This window comes from Ptychodera flava, chromosome 5 (assembly GCF_041260155.1).
Source record: "Ptychodera flava strain L36383 chromosome 5, AS_Pfla_20210202, whole genome shotgun sequence".
Classification (NCBI taxonomy): domain Eukaryota; kingdom Metazoa; phylum Hemichordata; class Enteropneusta; family Ptychoderidae; genus Ptychodera; species Ptychodera flava.
Window position 1 is genome coordinate 33,552,735 of NC_091932.1, and position 24,770 is coordinate 33,577,504.

Here is a 24,770-nt window from a genome sequence, read left to right on the forward strand (position 1 = left end):
TGAGTTATCAAATGGGTGACATCTCACTTCATATCTGCATAATTTCATGTTAAAAGCATGTCATTTCATACATCTATCTGCACATATCTCTGCATGAATGTTCATTAACAATGAACAAAAATTATCACATTGTGAGCTAAAAATTTCTTTGCATGAAAATTTTTTATGTGTGTCTCTGTCCTTTCAATGCATTGCCTCCTAAAAATCTGCACCTGTTGCATTTGTTATTGGGAAATTTGTCCTGTGTAAACATGTCGCCAAGCAACAGCTTGTAAGACTTCATGATTAATAAAACTAAACCCTATAGAAAGGAAGTAAAATGAAGGGCTATGTGAAGTCAGATATAGCTCTTAGAGTCAGATTTGTTTTCTTTTTGTGTATTAAGCTTGTCAAAAGCGTGTTTACATGCATTGAAGTTACTTCAATATGCTGCTGGCTGTAGAAACCCTCTGCAATGGACACTATTGGAATGTTGACAAAATGTTTGTTGCAACATATTTTTTTTGTATGACCAGAGACTGAAATAATAAACAACAACTGATTGTGATAACTAATAGGGACCAAATTCCATGAACTTTTTCAGTTACGTTTTGACAAACATGTACATTTACTGAATGACCATTGCCAGCACTGCGCAAGGAAAATGTACCATTGTGCTAAGTCCAAAATGAACAGAAAAGTAATCACTGTTTAGTTCAGCCATGGTGTTGAATTCTGTAATCTCGCCATTTGAATAGATGGATGAAACTGAAGAGGTACCCATGGCAACGCAGAAAAGAAGTAGTACGCGGACGAGAAGGTCTGTTGCCACGGAAAACAAAACTGATGAGGTCAAAGCTGGCGATGGGAATCGTAGAAAAAGCAGCAGAGTTGTGAGAACAAAACATGATAGTAAGGATGATGGTGTTGTGGCTGATAGGAAGGACAGTGTTGGGATGAAACAACAGACACAGGACAAGGTCAAAGACAGACCAGGGCCTTCAACTTCAAATGATGATGCTGAGAAAGATGCAGAGGAGCGTGGAAAAGTAAAGGCAACCAAACAAACTAACCGGAGAACGAGAGGGAGAGGACTGAACACAAATGATGAAAAAGACACGTTGCCCAAGGTGATAAAGAATAATATACCCAATGTGATTGATATGGCTTTGATCCACAAATTTTGTCACGTGCAGATGAAACTTGTCTGCAGCCAAATAACAGATTCCCAAATGTGTTTTGTACAAAGAGTTTAAAAAGGGGTTTTAGGGGTTAGCTTACTTAATCTAAAGTACCTCTGCAAATTAAATAGTAATAAAATGGATAGACAGCAAATTATTTTATTCCACCTATAATGCTTTGATATGCAGATTTGTAATCCATTGTTCCAAATGATAAATAGCGCATACACGATTTGCATGGCTTGTACTATCTGTATGCATTACTATTAAATGTGCTATGCCTGAACCACACATGATTTCCGTGAGAGATCAAATATCTAACAATTATTTTTGCATGCTGTTTTTTTACATTTTGTCCTCAAAGGGCCAGTAGCTGTAACTTTTGGTGATTTTTTCATAATTTTTGTTATACATGCTGTTAGCTTGTATAATCAGCCTTTACATGTGTAGACTGCATTGTCATTGTTGACAAGTAAATTGTAAACAATAACATTGCATTCTACATGAAAACATGCTGTGTTGACAAGCTAAATATAGTTGGTGTTTCAGCATGCCTTTGGGTTGTAGAACAAGAAATTGCAGTTGACATAGAAAACAAAAACAGTAAAAATTTACAGCTGCTAGCCCTTTAACGCAACAAGTAAAAATGAATTCATCAGCCATAATCATAAAATATAACATAAGATATGATTCACTGACCATAATATCAATCACTGTAACCGATATTTATGAAAACTTTGTTTTGGTTAGACATGAAATATTTTACATTCACACACATCATAGTTCGGGGATACTTTCAAGTTTCTTTTCTCAATATTTCACATGTTAATTATTCATTCATCACAATTGATTTCAACAATAAGTCAGTACATTTCAAACAAACATGTTAAATCACTCTCATGCCTTTCTTTACTGCATAAAAGCAAAATGGCAAATTGTAATACATATAAAATGGATTCAGAAGTAAAATATGTATAAATTATAGTAGACTCATTTATTCACTGAAATTTAAAATTACAAATTTCTTTAACAGGTTTTACATTTACAAGCAGTGTATTCCATAGCCTAATGCCTATACTCAAAAGTGTTTCTTTCTTTTTAGGGGCTGGTAACAGGCACCGTTAAATTATATTGATAGCGGATCTTATAAGATGAAGCAATTGATTTTTTGAAATCATTTGACAAATACAGAGGGACCAGATAATCTACATATTTCCAAATCATAACAGCTCACTGTAATGATGTTAGATGCTATTTAAAATGTTAAAAGGCCAAAAATGCCTGCAAAAAATTTCTCCCGCCAATTACTGACTTTAGTGCTTGCTATTCAGTGGTATAGTGAAATTGAGTTGTAAAATTTTTTTATTTAAATGTGAACAAGTTGCATGGTACAAAAGATCTGTAAAACTGAAACCTATTTCTTTTCTACTTTCAATCAAAAACACTGTTCAGGAAGACACTGAATCAAGGAACACCACCAAAGGAAGAAACACAAGAGGAAAAACACAGCCTGTCATCGAAGAGGAGGTGGGTTTATCGTAAACTTGTACATTTGCAATGAAAAGACAAAATTTCAATCCTGTATGCCCTTTTCATTTTGTTCTGAAATACTAAATTGGGAAAAATCCCATATAAAGTGTGAGAGATTAATTATTGATTGGAGCAAAATGTCCACTTTAATTAGTCTGTCCAATTTATATCTTTGCTTATTAGCCTGATTCATATAGTCAGACCAACACAGTCAGCAAAGCACATTGTCAATGCCACTGACACACTAGAGTGGATCTTGATAGTCTTCCAACTTATACACCAGCAGACTCCATGTAATAGAAGCAGTCTCAGCTGTTGGTTGGATGAAATTCACAGACTCCCCAATGAGAGGGATTCAACCCTGTTTCAACTGAGCTGTTTGTATGTATATTATGTTTGTGCGTGTAAAAGAGGATGATAATGTGGGAGTTTTGGCATGTGTATTTGAAAGTGCTTGCTTCTACTACCATGTAGTCAAACTGTAGAGTTAATGGCATAATGACACCACACAACACATCATGTACCATTATCCTACTATTAAATCTGTGTAAAGAAAATTTTTTCCACAACATTCATTGCAGAGCCTCACACCAACTCTTGAAGATTCTCTACAGAGCGAGGAACAAGAATTACCTCCCGTTGTTGCTCCTAAGAGAAGCAGCAGAGGAAGAAAATCCGTTGCCAGGGAAACAACTGAGAATGATGAAGTGAGCACTGTGAGCAAAAAGAAAACTGTCAAACGAGGCAGAGTGTCAACTAAAGGAGAGACAGCAGAAACTGTGCAAGACCAGTTTAAAAAACCCAGTGAGAAGATCACCAGTGGAAGGCTTTCTAAAGCAGTTAATGTGGAGGATAATGGCGAACCAAGTCAAAAAAAGACAGTCAGAAGGGGTAGTAAAAATGCAGTTGATGATTCAGTGAGGCCTTCAACTTCAAAGGATGAGCCTGGTGAAGAAGTTGGAGGAAGTGGGAAAGGCACAGAATCGTCAGAAGAGGGGACAGCTGACACGGGGAGGAAAACTGGAAGAGGCCGGAAAGCCAGCAGTCAGGAAGCAGCAGGGGCAGAGAAAGCTTCCAAGGTGAGGGAAATGTAAAATGTTTAGGGTTGGAGAACCTTTTCCTGGAAAGTTGGAATAATGGAATATGGGAAAGAGACGTTCTGAAATTCACCAGAATGTTCCAATATAGGAAGCAAATTTAATGACAAACACAGTTAATGGTGGTGTACAACAAAAACTTTGTCAGATGAATGAAAGTTGAGGTTTCATTATGATACAGTAAAAAGGCATGCAGAAAGTAGAATTAAAGGGAAGAATGTACTTCTGTATAGTGTTTAGAGATCATAGAAATGATAGTGTTATACATGCATCTCACCACTTGCAGATTCAGGTCTTTTTTGCATCTATAAACAGGCCCCGTATGGTTGTTGAGTCTTAAAAATTTTTAAAACCTCTTTGAAACTCCTGGAACAGAATTTTCAAAAATGACCAAATGATCAACCATGATATTGTAGATGTGATATACAAAAATGAGATACACTGGCATAAAACCAATATCTGGAAAATGGTATTTTTCACCTCAAAAAGACCTTGAAGATTGCTGAAAAAGTCCTTAGAGTAATTTTGAGTGTATGGACCCTGTGTTAAGGTCCAAGCTATTGTGGAAAATATTGTATTAGGGTAGAACGCACCTCGGGGACAGACATTCGGACTCTCAAACTTTTACAATTCTCTTCTGATATACCACATGTGGGGGTTCATTTTAAAGCTCTTGGTGAAAGAAAACTTTTCACCGGCTTAGTTTTTCGAAATTCGAAAATTTGTATTTTCCTCCATAGAGTTAACACAGGGATGGCGGCCATTTTGAATTTCTAATATCGCTAAATCTTGGGTAATTTGTTTCTCTAGTACCAAAATTTGCACGGTGACCCCCTATTTTTATTCTTGATTTTGAAAGAGAATGATTGAAAGATTCCTTGAGGAAAGTTAGAGCAAAAGTTTAAGTCTTTCACTTTCGAGGTGCATACCACCTTAAGCAGAAAACTTTTATACTGGGGTGATAAGTATATTATATTATACTATATTTGACAAGTTTGCCATGTGTAATGTCACAGGTTGTGTCGACTCCGACATCAAGACCAAGGAGGGATACAGCCAGTCCCACAATGCGAAGATTGTCAGGGAGCAATCCACCTAAAGTAATGTTCACTGGTGTTGTAGATAAGGCAGGAGAAAAGGTTAGTCAAATACATGGAATTATCTTCAACATCTGTCATCAATTTTTGATATGGAAATCTGTCTGTGCCAAAGTATACTCTGAACCAAATACATCACTTTTAAAATTTTTATAGCCATTGGTTGGAAGTTTATGAATTTAGCATTTGGGGTAGAAGTTTATAAAGTTAGCATTTTGGATTTGAAGTCAGATATTTTCAAACCTGTCACCCTGGCGTTCTTGTTCAGAAGTCCAACTATATCATTAAAACAATAGGATTGGATCAAACCATAGTGGCTGAGGGGTTAAAATATACTGAAGACAGAGGGTAAGCATTGATATGATAGATGTTTATCTGAGTCGTAGATCTATTCACTTGATAAACCATACAACTTCATAGGTTAGTCATGTAAAGACATAATGTATTCAGTTGCATCCATTTCAGAGTTGTGTATACGCTAAGTATCACGTGATGCCCACTTTTTGTTTTATTGTTGTTTTGTTTTGTTTTGTCAACAGACGGTGAAGAGTCTTGGTGGCAGTCTTGTTGACTCTGTCTACGAGTGTACACACCTTGTCACTGATAAGGTAAGAACTCATTCTGAGACTATGGTTTTGTGGAAGCGATTTATCACCAGTAAATGTCTTCTTTCTTCTTCCATCACATTGCTGAAGCTCTCAATGGTACCAAAGTATTAAACTATGCTTGATTTTTAAAAGAAATACAAGCAATTGGCAATTTTAACCTGTGTATCACTGTAGATTGATACAAGCACCAAAGTTTTGAGAAAGGTAAGTTTAATCAGTATCAGCAGAAGTGAGTTAATTGGTAAGATGTTGAAAATGTTCTTTTTTCCATGACCAGGTGAGAAGGACTGTGAAGTTTTTGTGTGGACTGTCACGTGGTATTCCAATACTGACGCCTGATTGGCTAGACCAGTGTAAACAAGCCAAACGTTTCCTTGGTAAGGGTCGGTCACACTCCTACACCTCTTTTCACAAGTAATTGCCACATGATGTAACAAATCAAGTTCAAATGAAATGTAGCAAATGTATTGTTACATATGTGTATAGTTGCAATATTGCAAATACATTATGACATCAAAGAGGAAATGCAACGTAGCTATTCATTCGTTACACATTGCATATAAGATAAAATGCAATGTACAAATAAATTGATACATGTCGCATATTATGCAAACTGTGACAATGGAGCAAATGTAACAAAGTAACAATTACATGTAACAGATAAATGCAGACAATCGTAATAAACATATACACAACAGATGTAACCACATAGCCTATTAATATGTAGTACATAAAATAGCCACAAAGAGCTGATATATTTCATCATCAAAGAGAGAACTTTCCACTGACTTGCTAATTTGCACTTATATATTCTTATTTCTGTTGCCATGTTTAATTGTATAGTATATCCTTGAGACTGACATAGACATCCATACACATGGAATACAGAATTTGCCATGAGAATTTTTCACCCTTATTCTGCCAAGTTTTCTTTCACAATCAGGTCAAGTTGGTTTAAACTGGTGAAGCATTACATCATATCCTTTATAGTGCATTAAAAAAAAAATTGAACATTTGAAGGCCCCTGAAAATATTTATACTGTACACACAAGTTTTACAGGCTAAAGCTGTTATAACAGACACAGACAAGTGGGTGAAAATACTTATGGTTTTGACCCAATACCACTCTTTACTGACTTGACAGATGGGGAAGTGATGCTGTCTGGCAGGAAAAGGATTGATTAATCATGTTCACTTGAAGGGCAGCAGATTACAACTACATTCAGTGCACAGATAATATTTTTTACCGTAAAACATCAGAAATAATAGCATATCTATTGTCTTTCTCAGATATTGATCAGTACTTACTAAAAGACAAGCAAGGCGAGGATCAGTATAGATTTGATCTAGCTGAATCCAGACAGAAAGCTTTACAAAACAGTGCCTTACAAGGTTATAAAGTACATGTGACAAAAAACGTGGTCCCTCCTGTCGCTGTCCTTAAAGATATAATACAGTGTGCCGGTGGACAGGTGAGTGTGCAAAGTTTCCATTTTCACCTCTGATCCCAGGGGAAAGAAACGGTTATTCAGTCAGACTGTCGTTTTATGAACCAAAATTTTTTCTTGAGCCAATGGTTTTACCTGGTAGATGAACCATCAACTGTTTTTGATAGTGTATGTAGCTCAGTGTGCACTTCTGAGAGAGGGGAATGAATGGTGCACAACCTATTTGTGAAAGTAGAGACAGTAACAAAAGTAGTACTGCTGTTTCAAGGTACGTTGAGGGCAGTGCTACTGTTTAAAAGTTGAAACTGTTAAATCTTAGAAAGATTTATTGGAACAGGATATCATGAATATTGTCTTCAAAACATTACTGGAAAACTTGCATATTGAACAATGTCTGCTCATTTTCATTCCCAACATCTGTATGAGCAAATAGTGCCAACGTACTTGCATATATAGTAAAAATTACCAAATTTGACCACGCAGTTCAACAAGTATTATTAAGCATACCACGGTCCCTCCACAAAACGGTCAAGAAACGCCACCAGTTTCTTTTGTTATAGTCCGGGTTTCGATTGGGCTTTCTGTTGATTTTACTGATGGGGATAATCCCGGATTATCACGCGCGCGGCAGGAGGTGTTAACAGTTACGTGCATAAAATTATCGTAAGCAGAAACTTAATTCTCCCAGAATGCATTCTAATTATTGTCTGCGCATGCGTCTAAAAGTCAAAGTTTGTTTACATCTGCCTGCCATATCTTCAAAGAGAGATCACCGTGGAGTCATGCAGCGTGAACTATGTACAAGTTCGGAGACGATTTCGTCAATTTTGACGACTCTCATGTTGATTGGGACTTCATTTTGGAAGATAAAAATCCTACGTCAACACGTACTGCTGCGAAACCCAAGCCTTGCGTGGTCTTCCAATGTCCACAGTGTAGCAACAGATACAATCAGTTTGTATATATATACCCATCGAGGGGCTGACCACGGTCTCTCGTGGGTAACATACGAAACCCATACACGACATGATTTGTATCTCACTTGATCCTCAATCAGGAAAATCCATGGCAGAGAGTTGGGCGCCCAGGCTTGGGGAGGTCATGTCACCAAAATGTCGCGACACTTGTAGGGTTTCTAGATTCTCTAAATTTGGCGGTCTGAGAATTCGAAAGGTCGACAAAATCAAAACATTGGGTTCGGCAGTAACTTGTGTCTATAAGAAAGAACAGATTCCATCATGAACCTGATTGCCTACTTTTGAGAAGACTGAACGATCGATAGGGACGTACTTGACACCTCTGAACGATCGGTAAAGGAGAAAAAAAGGGGGAAAAAAACGTTGCACTATTACCATAACGCCAACTCTCAATGGGTCGACGCACGGTCGACGGGAGCACCTTGCAAAAACAAGGTCATTGAATTTTGTTGAAAACGATTAAAAATTTCAAATCGAACTCTCAAAGTTTGGAACTGAGGAATTATCATGTTAAATCGATGCCAAAAGGGAGTTAAGGAAGACATTTTAGGATTTTCCCATGTAATGCAGATACGACTCGTCGATCCCAAGCGACGCCATTTTGTTTTCAGTTGAAAATATAAACGCGGCAAAAAAGACTAGTTTTCTTGTCGAATTAGGTTTCAAAATAACAACACAACACGATTCCCTATTTTTTCGAAGTCTTTGCCTTGTTAGGAGGTGCATGACTTACTTTTTAGATGAAAGGTGAAAAAACAAACGGGGGAGTAAAATTCACAGTGTTTCCGAAATGCATGGCGTCGGTCAAGATCACCCCATGGCTGAACTCAGCCATAAAATACCATCCAAGGTTTCTCGATAGTGACCTAGATCTTTAAGAAACTGTTTTACTCATTTTCTCACGTAGCCACAAAAGTCTTCAAATACATGTGAAATAGTGCAGAAAGATGAAAATAAAGTAGCTTGATTGACTGAAAATCGTAGAATACCGGAGCGGGACCGTGTCACAAGACGCCACTGAAAAAAGACGCTAACATGCCTATGACGTCATTCGCTTCCTGCGTCCACCGCAACGCGGACTGTTGCAACTGTGTAGGTGATTAGCACCTTTGAACAAAAGCGTTTCTTGACCGTTTGTGGAGGGACCGTGAGCATACCAATCTTATCAAAGTGGTTTGTAGAATGCCAGCATTGAAAGAGAGACAGTGCTCAATGGTGCGAAAATACAAAAACATCAAAGTAATCAAGCATGAAAGGCGTAGGCCTACTGGCATGATTAGTTTCCAGGGCAACAACTTACTGAACTATTAATTTTCTTTCAGCACATGAAACAAATGCCGAAGAAGTCGGATGAAAACACTTTTGTTGTGTCTTGTGACCAAGACAAAGCTGTCTGCCAGGCTGCAATCAAAGCATCAATACCGATAGTAAACCCAGAATGTCTACTGACCGGTTTACTACGGCAACAAATCGATTTAGATCCATATCCTTTCTATATGTCACTTCAAATAAATCGTTTTATATGATTTGATGGTTGTATGTTTATTCCAATTGTGTTTCAAATTACTATTGCTAGTAGGCAATTTCCTTGTCAGTTTCAAATTTGTTGTGTTGGTTTCTAAGGATGACTTAAATGTAATTTGATTAAACAATATATTGTGAAATGGGTAAAAAATAAATTTTTGTGGCCAACTTTTGTTTAACTTTTAAGTAGCAGACAGCTTTTAAATTCTGCTTGCAGCTGTCTGGGGATGACTTCATTCAGATCTACTTAATGGTGAAATTTGCATTTGTAAAACTTGGGGGGGGGGGGTGAGGCGCCAATTTTTTAAGTTTGGCTCAAAAAGCTTCTATGAAACTGTTTGTCCAAATTTGATACGTCAGACTTTACATAAATTCATATGAAATGAAAACACAATTTGTCTGTTTCATCTAAAAGTTATCTCTGAAGTTGAGACGTGTAATGTCAACCAACTATGATATTTGACAAATACAAACCTTGCTGCACAGAACACATTGGTAAGTTGTTAGAGTGAAAAGACAGTTCATTTGCATATATTTTTGGTACATCTGGTACACAATAACAGAAATTATACCACTATTTTCTTTATTTGTTCAGTATACAGTATGTCAGGAAGACTGATGGTATATTTTGTTGATCACTCCCTAACATGTTTTAGGGTTGTCATCAATATACCTGACGTCTCAAGAATTGCAAAATCAGCAACAATATGCACAAAGGTAGCATTTTTGTTAAACAGTTAGTACAGTATAGGTATGGATGGTCTCCTTCACACTGACAAAGGTTTGTAGTTACAGTAATAATGACTTACCTAGAATTCCAAGAACTTTGTGATCTTGAAGCAATCCATTACAGAGACCTTAACTATTCTTACCTATAGATTATTTACTGACAGCGGCGGGCAGGAAACTACATCCAGTGGTAAGAGAAAGGCATCAGAGACTTCCAGCAAAGGAACAACATCAAAGAGAAGAAAGAAATAAATACATGCTGCAGTCTACCGACAGATGGATTTTAATACAGGGTCATTTTTCATGTGTACAGGGGGTTGTCACGAAAGGGGGATGTGCAAGGCTCTCAGGAAGAGTTATTGTTGCCACACATTGTATTATAACTGAAAGAAAGTCATATTGCTTTTATCTTTTCATTTCATGTTTTGACTGCAATGAAAGCCACCGAGAATGGACGTGAACTTGTTGGGCCTGACCAAGATCTGTCTGAAGATGTTGATGCCCTGTAAGGCCCATGCATGCAATGATGTCGTAATCCATATATACCATGCCCATGAAAATGTTCTGATAACCATTGCTTGATACAATAATAGTAATTTTCAACCTGTTCACACATCGTATCATGTTTTTTACATTCTGTTCAGATGCCCTGTCATCTCAAGCAATGTAAGCATATATTCAGGGCAAAACCAAATGAAGCAGAACATTCAAATGTGCTGTGTTATAGCCTGTTTCTATTTTATTAGTTCAACCCTTTTAGAAAATTTTTAACTATTGTGTGTATGTTGTCATTTCACAGCTCTACTCCTAAAAATTCAGGTGTGTCTGTGATAGGTGTTGTATTTCTGCACAGGTATTCCAGATCTATAGAAACTCTCTTGTCATGATCAGGGGATTCCAAATGTCACATGACTTTCACATGACAGTCAGGTTAAAGTGTGCCAGAGATTTGTTGCCACTTAATCACATGTCAAGTGGCAACTGAGTATATATATTCAGATTTTCACGACAATTTTATTTGAATGCTCCATTTGAAAAATGTATCAAAATACCAATCTTCATCAACTTTGTCGAAAACTTAAATTTTGTGTCTTTATCTTGATGATATCCAGGGTTCATACACTCCCAAGTCTTTGAATTTTAAAGTCTTCAGGAAGTCGTGGAAAAGTCCTTGAAAACAAAATTGAGTCCTGGATAGTACTGAAAAATTGACACTTTTCAAAAAATGACAAACTTATCAGTCATGATATTGTCAAAATGATATATAAAATGATGTATAAAAATATATTTTACAAATGATATTTGGGAATGGTATTTTGGACCTAAAAATTCCTTGATATTGCAGAAGAATTCCTTGAAAATCCATGAATTTCACAGTAGTGCCTTTGAGTATATGGACCTTAGATATCTTTCTAAATGATAAAAATTTGAAGTGAAATCTCAACTGTGTTGTGATATCACTTGATATAAAGTATCCTCACAAAATTTATGATTTGACAATCTTAACTTCCAAGTGATAGAACTAAAAACACTGATACAAATTTTCATACCTTTTGACCATCGTCTTCTATAGTTGACAGCAAAATAAATTAATCCAGTTAAATCCACTTTTTTGGAGATCCTGTCTTCAACAATAAAAAGCACTGTACATTCCAGACTTTCGAAATATGATGTTTTTGGACGTAATGTTTTTCACTAGATTTTTAGCAAACTGTAGTTTACATTGACAAGGTCCACATTCTCTTGGAGTCTTTGAAACGTCCTTGAAAATGAAATTGAATCCTGGAAAGTAATAGAAAATCGATAGACCACCCCAAAATTTGCAAGAATGACAAATATTATCAGCCATGATATCGTCAAAATGATATGTAAGATAATAAGCTAAAATGACATCAGGAAAATGGTAGTTTTGACCTAAAAAGTCCTTGGAAGTCCTTGGATTTTAAGTCAATGTTGAGTTTATGGACCCTGCATTAGAATTAAACATAGGGAAATATCATCGAAGTCCCCTTGTTCTGTGCATTAGGCTATCATTTTAACCACAGCAAACTTCAGCTAGAAAAGATGGACACCATTTATGTGTAGCTTTTAATGTATGTTGTATTTTTGTTCTACTTGTAAAATAAAAACTTCTTTTTGTCCTTTTATCGAAATCAGGTGAAACATGTAATGTTCAGCTTGTGGACACACACACAGTGCATGTATTTAAGCAATAAAGCACACCCAGCAATGGTATACCACAAGATTTTGACCAGTTCATGACATTTATGCACGAGCGATAGCGAGTGCATATATGAAGTGAACTGGTCAAAATCGAATGGTATACCGTCGCTGGGTGTGATTTATTGCTATTATATCATAATTCTGTTGTGGAATGTCATAAACAGTTTTTTTATTCAAGCTTAGAGCTCGCGCGTATGCCAGCTGTAGTGTATTGCCAAAATACCACGGTTCTTTTCACGTCTTGACCAATCAGATCGCTGTATTTTCATCATCAATATAGTGGTATGATATAATAAGTATTATTGTTTAAGTCTACATTCCAGTCCAAGCTTTAACATTTATTTTTGGCACACATACTCAGTTTGGGTGTAGAGCACACACCAGGGAAGATTCATGGCTGCTCAAGTTGCAGAAGATACTAAAAGAGCCCTGTTCAATAAACAGGGTTCGTACGGTCCTGGAAAACCCTGGAAAACTCTTGAATTTTATTTTAGCCCGTGGAAAACCCTGGAAAAATATGATTTAGCCCTGGAAAACCCTGGAAAATGAAGATACTTGAGACTTATGTATTTGAACTTAACAAATCTGATAATAAATATTCCAAGAAAGCTGAATCTACAGGGAAATGTCTTTTGTCGCAAAGTTAAATAGTCTTAGGAGTGCAAATTCTAAGACTGCAAAAGAGAAAAACAAACTGAAATACAATCAGTAGTTATACAGTTAGAAGAAAAAGCTCAGGAATTAAAGCAGTAGATAGGTACGGTGTGTCGATAGAAGTCGAGTATAAATTTGTTTTCATGATCAAGAGCCCTGGAAAATTACTTGATTTTAGTTGAAATAGCCCTGGAAAACTGGTCAAAAAACCCTGGAAAGCCCTGGAATTTTATTTGTCCCAAGGTGCACGAACCCTGAATAAAATAGTCTGCAGATAAATGTGTAGAGAAAATATTACAGGTTGGGAAACACTCGTTCCAGATTGATTACTGTGTTGCAGCCAGGATTTTCAGTCCTGGGGACACTGTGTCCAACTACCGTTTACTTTGGGGGCACATTTTTGCACATTTTAGGAACAATATGCGTAAGTTGTCAATCAAATTTTGTATCATTTTTTTTAACAAATTTGTTTTAAAATACAAATTTCAAGCTACCAGGATCACGTTACTATGCTTGAATTTCAGTCATTGTAGCAGTATATCGTATCTGCCTCCAATCAGAGCTCAGTCAGACTACAGGCAAGTTATGATATCAAGTGCAGCATTCTAATTACTTTTAAACATAGCTCTGAAAGTACGTAAATATAAGCCTCCGAATAATCATGCAAAACAAAGGCCATTGTCAGTATCTGATGTTACTTGTACTACCGGTAAATCCAACACATTTGACTCGTGAGTGTGTCCGAGGTGCCAGACCCTGAGAACGTGAAAATGTGGGACAACGGGTTCCATTTAGGGGACATTGTCGCAAGGGCACGTGCTGGCTGCAGCACTTGATTATAGTTATTAACTGCTTCATTTTTAGCTCATATTTGGTTTTATATATAAATACCAAAAAGAGCTTATATGATGAGTCGGCGGCGTCTGTATGTCTGTATGTTTGTGGGTATGCTACATTAACCAATGTACTTAAAGGAAAACAAATACCTATAAATTTAGTTTTCCAAAGTCCTTCCTAAACATGTCATGGTGTTTCCATGATGGTCAGTACTTTCCGTAGTTGTTTTGAAGGCACAATGACCCAGTTTTGTATAAACATTGCCATTATGTTCTGCATCTCCCCTCAGAGTAGATATATAGGGACAAGAGGAAGGGACTGCATGTAAGAGATATTTCAAATAGTGTCAATAACACTCTGCATCAGGATTCAAATTTAGCAATAATGTACCCCTTCCTGGCCCATGATGGACAAAAGCAAACTGTGCACGATATAATGTACGAGGCAAGGCCAAGTACGTTTGCAAGTTTGCTTTCATCAATTATGGCTCAAGAGGGGGGTACACTATTGCTATTATTTTATAGTTTGGCAATGCCAGTGAATCTTGAAGTGTATCGTTTGAAAGCCCCTCTCAAGAAATCACATATTTAGACCTAATTATCTGCAAAGGTCGTTGGTACAATACAGAGAACATTCTTGACATCAAGACACACACAAAACCAACAGATACATTTCAGTTCCTACAGAGAAACTCATGCTATCCCGCAGCAACATTCAAAGGCTTGGTCAAAGGTGAAACATTACGATACATTAGAACATGCAACAACAAAGCAGATTTTACACAGAAAGTCACACAATTTAGTGAAAAATTACAAGACCGACAATATGAAAAAAATGTAATGGAACACATTATCAGAGAAACAGATCATAAAAGCAGAAAAAGACAACTCGAACAAAAAGAAAAAAATAACACTACCAACAATACTGTAGTCTTCATAACAACATATAGCCCGTACTTGGAAACGACAAAAATCAAGCAAGCCATAACAGAAAACTGGAGTGAACTTGAAGACTAAATACTAAAAAACTTCCAAAAACAACCAATAATCCCATACAGAAGGAACAGAAATATAGGCTATACACTTACAAGTGCCAAACTTTACTAAAGCTACAATAGCTCGAACTCAGATTCACATGAATCTACACAAACACAACAAGACCAACAGTTCTAGTTTCCCTACTTGAGCAACAAATGTAAGTGGAACAACATACTAACACATAAAAACAATCAAGTATTCAACACGTCTCACCAATCAAGAATGAATTTTAAGCGACTAATGAAGAAAAATCTGTTTTCGAAACGCTGCGCCAAAGGATCGCAGTGTCACACTAGTCTCTCCGCTCCAGTGCGGAGTAACATCAAGACACGTAGATTACGGGTACGTCTAGCCATGGCTAATTAACATTATACATAAAACAGCCAAACATGATATACACTTATATTCTACACAAAACGCAAACAACCCAAATACAAATGATGAGTGGAGTGGCTTTCCCTTTACTACTAAATTTCAAAGCTATCAGATGAGTAGTATTGGAGTAAGACATTTTTTGACCAAAAATGACAAAAATTGCCCCCAAAATACAAAATTGTAGATTTCATCATAATTTTGAGTATATCACATTTTGCTCATACCAATGAAAATTGAGAATGTGATTATTAAATATTCAATTTCATTCAGAAGAAATAATATATTGCCAAGGTATCACGTTTATGATATCTCATTTTTACCCATCATTTTTACGATATTATGAGACAAGCATTCTCTGCAGCTAAAAGTTGCTGCTCTTCTCAAAGCAGAAGAAAGCATTTTGTCGACAGTAGCATGCTCTAGTAGATGTTCACATCACCACATCACTTGCTGTAAATTGATTAGGCAATTGCTTGCAGTTTTAGCATACAAAACAGAAAAACACGCGATATATCAATGACAATTTATCACAGAAGTTGAGCAATGCTTGCCTTTTGAAAAGATTTTTGCATAGCAGAATTAAAGTTGCTGTATAAGATTATTTTCAACTCCCTGAAATACAGGACAAGGAAACAACACAAAGGTGTTCAAAAGTACTGACACCATTCACAGTGCTTTGTCCAGATCTCACACACACAGATTAATAGAATCTCACACCCCCAAGGACCTGGGATCAGATTTCTCACACGAGTTGGGGATATTTTGTCTCACATGTTTTGTCTCTCTCGCCGCAGGCGAGTGTGAGACAAAATATCCCCAACTCGTGTGAGAAATCTGATCCCAGGTCCTTTGTGTGTGAGATTCTTTTTCTCACATGACCATGAAATGCATTAAATTCACTTTGGAAACATTGAATGTTTAACTGTATCAGAGACTATCCTACTTTGCGGCCATCTACTATCTAGCACTCCATGTCACTAACGCGATCTCTGTTGTGAGATCCACTGCCGATACTTCAACTACTGCTAAGGACAAGATGTCCAACAGAAAAAAAAAGTACCAAGAGGCCTATGTTCACCAGTTATTTGGAAAATTCGGCCGTCTTTTGTGAGTCTGTCACCAACGACATACAACATTATCCAAAATCGTGGCAACGCTGTCGTCTGTCACCGTACTCTGACCTGCTTACTTTTTAGTTTCGGTCCGTGTGTTACTCATCGTGCCATTGGATAATATTTTGCACATGGAATGAAAGGCTTTTTATCATCCAATCAGAGCTCGTGTAATACATACTGCAGAGTGTGGGACGATTTTTCCCACACAGGTGATCCCACACTCCCAGTGGCCAGGAATGTGAGAATAAGGTAGGACGTGCCTCAGGGACAGATACTTGGTCTTTCAAATTTTATCAAGTCTGTTCTGATCCACCACTTGTGGGGGCTTATTTTCACGCTCTTGGTGTTGGGAAAGTTTACACCATCTTAGTTTTTTCCCATAGACTTCACACACAGGGGTGGTGGCCATTTTGAATTTCAAATATCGGGAAATCTTAGATAATTTGTCTCTCTAGTACCAAATTTTGCATGGTTAACCCTGATTTTTATTCTTGATTTGGTAAGAAAATGGTCAAAAGTTTTGTTGAGGAAAGTTTGAGTAAACGTTTAAGTCTTGCAGTTTTGAGACACTACCCTAAAACTACATTTTTAACAAAAATAGACCAATATACTCATGAATGCAGGAAAAAAAGGAAAAACCATATTTATTCAATATATTACTGTATTTAAATCTACCAAATAAATTGAAATTTCTTCCTCATTCAATTAACGTCATTTGAAAATTTTCATTTCAATTTACAATTTAGCATTTCACAATTTGTGATGCTTTGCAGTTCATAAATTACATTACTGAATAAATAAATATTTTACAATGGAGTCTAGGAATGAAGGAGTCAACCTGCTTACCATAGATTCCTCTCCATACTAAATCTACATTGTGGAGTAACAGAAAACACACCAATCAAAGAAAGCACAGAAAAAGTGGTAAAATTCGTGATATATACAGGAATGTACAAAACTCCTGTAAGATATTTCACAAAAACTAGGCATGGCAATTGAAAAAACTTCATTTTTCCAACTCACTTGGTGCGGCCACAGAGGGACTGTGGTGCGGCATACATCTGAAAAATTCCAGCTCACTTGAGAGAAAACATGGTTAATAGGAAAAGCACTGTTGAAGATATTGACATAATCAGATCCATGGTTTACAAATTTATTGAAATAATGCAAGCTGTACGGTACGATAGCAGCATTTATTTTATAATGCAGACAGATTACAATATCAAATACTATGCATATCAGAATGTAATTTTTTTTAATTTTTATACACTATAATCCTGATTGTATCATTTTAATGGGAAGAGGGGTAAATTTCCATTTTTGCATTACTTCCTATTGACATCTTGTCAAATTGAATGCAGAAAAGTACAAAACGGAGTTACTAAAGTAAACTAAAAGCAATGCAATGTCAAAGCTTTGCTTGGGCCTGGTCTGAAGTTCAAGGTGACTTTTCTCTGTCAACTAGGTGAAGGGTCCTCGGATTCAGAAGCTAATGGAAACCCATTATGCTGAATAAGATGAGAAATCATTGTTTGTTGGAGGAAAGGTTGCATAGAAGGATGAGAAATCTCAGACTGTAAAATGAAATTTGATAATCTGAAAATGTGCAAAATTTAATGCCGGTACTGGTAAACATTCAGTAGTAAACTTGATGTCAACAAACACAAGTAAACATTCTTCAGAGTTTGAATTTTTTTGGTCACACCAGAAAAGAACAGAAGGCCATGAGATATTTTCCATTTTTAGAGAAACAATACCAGTGCAACCTCAACCAACTTTTCTCTTCAAGTATTCACCTATCTGAAAAATTATGAGCTACATCATCACAAAGCAAGACTGTACATTCTGATTACTTTGTTGAAAGGGGGTAAACACAGGAGAGCAATTCTCAAATGATAGATTTCTTTCATCTATATATATCAGACTTTCATTAATTACAGGCACATCGTATGAGACTAAGTAAAGCAGCGATATAAGTAAGTCGCAAAATGACAAAATTTGTCTGAAATTCTTTCAGCAACAGCCAATGTTGTACATGTACTGCCGTTATCAAAACATACCTATCATTATAATCTGTGCTTGGGTAAGAGTCACTGAAATGGGTACATCTCAAATCTTGTCAGTGATTTTTTTGTAAGTGACTACAGTGGGTTATCATTGAAAAAATGTCATATATTCCATACAGAATCTAAATGTATGCATTCTTACAAAATAAATAAGTAGCTGTTAAAAATGCATTCAGAAAAATGTAGAAAAAGATAAAGTTGAAATTCAAAGATTTTCCATGTTACATCCTGTAAAGAATGTATGAATGAGACAATGTCATGATCATACTTCTATATTACAATTTCACTTGGCAAATTAATTTCCAAAAACTCAACCAAATTTTAAATTCGACTCTCTCAAATTCAGTCAACACAGAACACACAAATAGTACACTCCAGAATCTTCGATAGAGCTTTTAGCTTTTGCAGTCACAACAAAAACACACCTATGAATACTTACGGCTGAAAACAGAAATAAGTTATGAATAATTTATATCACTTCTTGGCTACACAAAACAAAAGGTTAAATATCTTATGAAAGGTCAAGGAACAGTCCACTACTTGTGAAGCTTTTCAAGGTTATTTTGTTTACACTACAATAACTGTATGTCTTATACTGATATATTTTCAAGCAAAGGTCATTCAGAGTTCATGACCTCTTGTTCATACAGCACAGTGATGCACACTGGGAAATTGGTTTGATCAATTTAGAATAATCCACCGTCATAAAAATTATTTCAGTATTAAAAGAATATGTCACTTCCATTGAGAAAGTATGATCTATCCAATGCAATTTCAAATGTTGGCAATTTCTATATTTTAGCCACTATCTGTACTAGGTACATACATGTATTGGGATTTTTGGTAAATAGATGTCATGTTTTTTCTTTGTACATCCATGTGTATGCATGTATGTACATATGTACGTACAATTGTACGTATGTATGTATGTATGTATGTATGTATGTATGTATGTACATATGTACGTACAGATGTACATATGTATGTATGTATGTATGTATGTATGTATGTATGTATGTATATATGTATGTATGTACATATGTACGTACAGATGTATGTATGTATGTAAGTATGTATGTATGTATGTAAGTGTGTTTATGTCTGTATGTATATATATACACGTGCATGTATGTATGTATGTATGTATGTATGTATGTATGTATGTATTGATACATGTGCCTGTGTATGTTTGTACAGATATCTCAATCTATCTATGGCTATATGAACATGTATTTATATCTAGGGTACACAGGATAAACTTCTAACGAAGATACAAAATTGGGAAATAAAAATATGAAGTAAACATAGACTAAAATCTGACAGCCCAAAGTCACTGCAATGCAACTTTAAAGTCTCTCCAAACAGGCTTTTTTATAGAATCTATGTAAACATTACTGTCTTTGTGATTTGCACATACATTCAATCATGTTCTCTGAGTTGATGTGAAGGACACAATTATATTATTTATGTACAGCAGCAGAGTGGACTATTGCATCATGGGAAGAATAAAACTGTGCCAAGCAGACAATTGGCAATTGAAGGAAATCAGTTATCTGCAAAGTACTGGGTATATAAAACATACAAAAAAACCAAAAAACAAACAACTGTGAAATGCAGCAAGTTGATGAGTACAAATTCTGATTAACCTTTCATAAATAAAAGTTAGGAATACTATTATAGTTGAATAGTATCTCTGGATAATATCATGAAGTCACCAGATCACAATTTGATTGACTACAATTTTTTTAAATACAAATATTGAAAATATCAGACAATTCAATATTTAGTGTACATTCTGACAAAATTGAGTGGTCAATTTATTTTTGACATCTGTACACTGTGAGTTGCCACTCTCTGGCAAAAAAAAGTCTGCAGTATTCACAATTTTCTACAAGAACACCAAAATTTCCTGTATAAATGTACAATTTATGAACATTCCTAACTGTATATGAATTGACTGTAAAAATGTGCATTCTCTGAGTTGCATGGTTCATGAAGGATGGAAGCATCATATGCAGGGAGTAAAAACTTGAAAAATTCATTTTCATTGCACGGAGAAAAATGACCAGCAGCAAAGATGAATTATTCCTTGGGTGAGAAGAAAGACAAAAAGAGTTTTCTATGCCAAGATTTAACCTCAACAAAATATCCTATAGGATTATCATAGACTATTGTCCTACAGGACTATCATCGGATTTCTTCAAGACGTATATGGGACAGAGTTCAAAATTACCAAAGAGATCCCACACACATCGAACGGTAGTCTTACTGGATTCCTGCAAGACTTTGTCCTTTACAATTCCTGTGGGTTATTTTCGTAAGAATGGAATTCAAGAACAGCTGCAAAATCATTAAAAGAAGAAATGTTGATGAGGTACTTTTACCTGACCAGCGCAGTAGATTCCCAATACACTGGTATTCCAGGTGGCAAGTTTCACATGTAAACATAATTATGTCAGTTGAGCTATCTACAGTAATGTATTACATAAAGCAACCCAGCTCTGCTGTTCTGCTCTCTACCAGCGTCAACAACCTGCCAAGCATTGGAATATTATCCACAGTACATATCTGTGAATTCTCTGATGATAAGAAAGTTGGTGCAATTTTATAAAACAGACCATACTTGGCTGGGGCACAACAACACAAGCCTGATGGTGATATGAACTGCTTTTACCCCTGCTTTCTTGTTGATGGTATGAGCCACATCAGTGCTAGCTATAGGCACTGGTAGAGAACAGGTCAGCTACACTTTTGATAGGTATGAGTACTGATAGAAATCATGTAAGTTACTCCATGTACATGTAAGTGATAGATGTGGGCACTGGTAGATATAGTTAAATTATACAATTGGTGGAAATCTGAGTCAAAAAGGTTATGACACACACCATTGCTATCTAGCATTCTCTGATCTGAAACTTTCCCATGAATTGGTAAATTCAAATATATTTATGAGTATATAACTGGTTCAGTTTGCTTGTATAAATGTTGTACAATGCACACTAATAGTACTAGAATATTCAAAAGAAGACTTGCAGTCAGAGAAAACGAACAAATGAAAACTGATTGCTTTGAAATTTGGCCAGAAAGGCCGTCAAGGATTAAATTATCACTGACACAAGGGTAAGTAAATTCTTTGCTTTGCCTCCACTCAGAATTCCGAAAATTAGGCAGGTAAGTGGTTCAAAACCACAAAAAAATATTCAACACACTCGACCTCCCATTATTTGACTGTTTTTTCGCAAAGCCTGCTTATTGCTGGAACTATATACTTCAAGAGAATATAATTTTACTTCACCACATTGTTCAACCGTTGTCATATGACTGCTTCAAGGAAGTATTTTGTTGCAGTGTATGAGTCACGGCTTTGCCTTACGTTTGAATATTGTTGACAGTGGAAAATTCTGTTATCAAAATTTGTGTATTTCTTACTGGACAATTCTGAAAACCAACACGTGTCTGCAGATGCACGACAAAGAATTCTCTTACTCTGGCCTCACAGAAAAATTTACACATCTGTCTCTCATATAAATAAGTCAAAAGTAAAGTCTGCAACATGCAAAACAATGTAAAAATGGAGAACAAATATTGATGCACTTAAAAGCTGTTTTCTGCATGCAAAAAAAAGATGAAACCAACTACGAGAAAAAATGAAACACAATGTAATAAACTGTATATATATTATCAATAACAATAACAGTAGCATCTTTACAATTTCGTAAATATTTTTTATTTGATCCGCACTTTTGGATATAGTTTCTGACATAAACAGAATGAGGGTATTGTTGTCAGCTTTTTGTTTGTAATTTTTTTTATCCAAATGTGACGGACTGCAGCAGGAAAAAGTACCTTTATAATGGTTGACTTTGCAATTTTCACTTATGTTTCCAAAAATGCACAAACACATTAATAATAATGGCACGCCTGAACTTTTTGAATAAATACAATATTTATTTGAATGTCTTCAAACTCTTTCAATTTTCCCTGGCATGGCACTACATTTATTTCTTTACCAGGTAAAAATGTATTCAGAACAGGAGACCATCATTCCTATTGCTTTACAAGTGCTAATGCATTCTGGGAAAAAAGAATTGCCATGACGGTGAACTTTGACCCCTTACTGGCACTAGGTCGGAACATCCATTGGATAGAGGCTTGGGACGTCTGCTTGTTCCCTGAGTAGGGAATCCCCAGTGCAACTGTGAGAGCGGTAATCTTCCTCATTGAGAAATATGGTCTTACAGTCTTTACAGTCAACAAACTCATGGCACTTTTTATGAAGATTAAGGCCAGTCTTATTCTGGAATACCATACCACATAACTGACACTGAAAATCCGGCAGACCTGTCACTGTTTCTAGTTCATCTTCCTGGTTGGGGGCTACTTTAGGTTTCCGTCCCTTTTTGCTGGGTGTGCCGAGCTCTCCGTTGGGATGCTGTCGCGACTTGTGCCTCTCCATGTGGTCTTTCCGTGTGAACTTGCGATGGCAGATTTCGCACTTATACGGTCTCTCACCAGTGTGTATGACTTCATGCCGAACCAGCCGGTATTTGTTGGTGAAAGACTTGCCACACACCAGACACACATGCTGTTTTGAAAGTCTTGGTGTCATCTGACCCATTAAAGCACTGATATAGCTGTCTTTCACATCATTATCAAAATTATTCTCCTTCTTCACCTCAATGTCCGTCAAGAAGTTCTGAGCTCCTTTTGCATTTCCGACCGAAACATCACCTTCATGGTTTGCTTCTTTGGAAGTTTCCAACTCGTGGTTTTTATCGACACTGCCCTTGTCATTTGAAACATCAGCTTTCATTTCCCTGTCTCGTATCAGATGCTGAACAAAGAAATGTCTGTCGAGGTTATCCTTGCGAGAGAACACCTTGTCACACTGGTCACATTTGAAAGGCTTCTCACCCGTGTGAATTTTCTCGTGTCGCATCAGTCGGTAACGTTCTGAAAACCCCCGGCCGCACACGCCACAAAAATGCACTCTTTCCTTCTCTCTTCCCTCTGTCTCTAGGGGTTCTGCGTCTCCAAGTGAACCTGGTTCCGTGTTGCTAGGGCTCATGGAGCCGACAGCCAAGATCTCCTGTGTATCTAAAACATCATAGTGCTGCGTTATCATGTGATGGTCTAGTGACTGCTTCCACATGAAAACCTCCGCACAGTATTTGCATTTCAGCGGTTCTTTGGAATGGAGCTTTGAGTGACTGATCAGTTTTATCTTTGTGTTGAAACTTTTTCCGCAATCGACACACAGGAACAATGTATGCTGCTCCATGCCTTCGTCAGCAGTTTCGGTTCTTTCTCTGAAAGCTTTCTTACCATCCCTAACAAAACTGTTGAAGGACCATGATAGTCTGTTGATATCATCGTCTATGTATGAGTTAGGTATTGCAACACTCCTCGATTTATTGCCGGCGGTGTCACCGCACTGGTTCTCCAGAGTCAGTGTCTTGCTGATGAGGAGTTTTCTCAGCTGTGTACTGTCAGAAACATCAGAAGAACCCGCCTCTGTACAATGATTACGCGGCACTTCTGTAGACGTTTTGCCTTCACTGACTGTGTGTTTTTCTGTCAGCCCATTCTGAATCTGACTGTTCTCAGTGTCCGCTGCTTCACCGCCGTTCAGAGAGCTGTTTAATGAACTCTGGGAACTGTTTCCTTCATTGCTATCATCTCCATCGTAGACTGCTGCAAGGGTACTTTGGTGTAATCCGTTTCTCCTCGTCCAGTCCTCTGACGCCTCCCCAAAATCGTAACCATTGCTCAACACGACCGGACGATGAGTGAGTTTGTGTTCTCTGTGCCATTTCAGGTATGAATAGCACTCATCCACAAGGGGAAGAATCTGGTAGTGAAATGCAATTTGCATAATGCTTTGAACATTGTTCATAGAGAGGTCTACCTGAGCAGTGTAAGCAAACTCGATCACCATTTCAAAAGCTTGTACAAAGTCCAGACTATATGAATCTTCAGGTGGCAAAATAGCACCCCCAGTGGCGAGTTGCTGGTGAAAGAGGGCGCTGCAGGCAGACAGAACAACTCTGTGTGCTCTGATAGCTCTGCCATTAATCTCCATGTGGACATCACAGAAGAGGCCTTGCTTTCTGAGTTGGTTCATCTTTTCCAGCCATTCAGACTGCAGCTGAAGTTTGTTCATCGTCAAATCACCAGCGACCTGTTGAACTCCTGTGAAAACAAGAATTTATTTCGTAAACATCAGGAGTTTGGCATGTTGAGGTTTACACGACACAAAAAAAGAAGTACAACCAAAAATTTACCAGTACCAT

General features: G+C 36.8%; 2 protein-coding genes across 6 annotated transcripts in view; one reads left to right on the forward strand and one right to left on the reverse strand.

Annotated features, from left to right (window-relative positions):
* The window catches only part of LOC139133591 (mediator of DNA damage checkpoint protein 1-like), a 28,779-nt gene extending 18,217 nt beyond the window's left edge, over nt 1-10,562 (forward strand). The window contains exons 18-26 of one of the 2 annotated variants that reach the window (XM_070700324.1): nt 738-1,109; nt 2,613-2,687; nt 3,272-3,769; nt 4,804-4,926; nt 5,424-5,492; nt 5,770-5,869; nt 6,783-6,964; nt 9,240-9,399; nt 10,313-10,562. In XM_070700324.1, the coding sequence (XP_070556425.1) occupies nt 738-1,109; nt 2,613-2,687; nt 3,272-3,769; nt 4,804-4,926; nt 5,424-5,492; nt 5,770-5,869; nt 6,783-6,964; nt 9,240-9,399; nt 10,313-10,422 (1,689 nt within the window). In that variant the 3' untranslated portion in view covers nt 10,423-10,562. The remainder of the gene's footprint in view (nt 1-737; nt 1,110-2,612; nt 2,688-3,271; nt 3,770-4,803; nt 4,927-5,423; nt 5,493-5,769; nt 5,870-6,782; nt 6,965-9,239; nt 9,400-10,312) is intronic. The other variant, XM_070700325.1, reaches the window with a different exon arrangement.
* A 6,467-nt stretch (nt 10,563-17,029) lies between these two features.
* Nucleotides 17,030-24,770, reverse strand: part of LOC139133593 (zinc finger protein ZFP2-like) — a 48,009-nt gene continuing 40,268 nt past the window's right edge. For all 4 annotated transcript variants that reach the window (XM_070700328.1, XM_070700330.1, XM_070700331.1 and 1 more), the window contains one exon: nt 17,030-24,669. In XM_070700328.1, the coding sequence (XP_070556429.1) occupies nt 22,601-24,669 (2,069 nt within the window). In that variant the 3' untranslated portion in view covers nt 17,030-22,600. The remainder of the gene's footprint in view (nt 24,670-24,770) is intronic.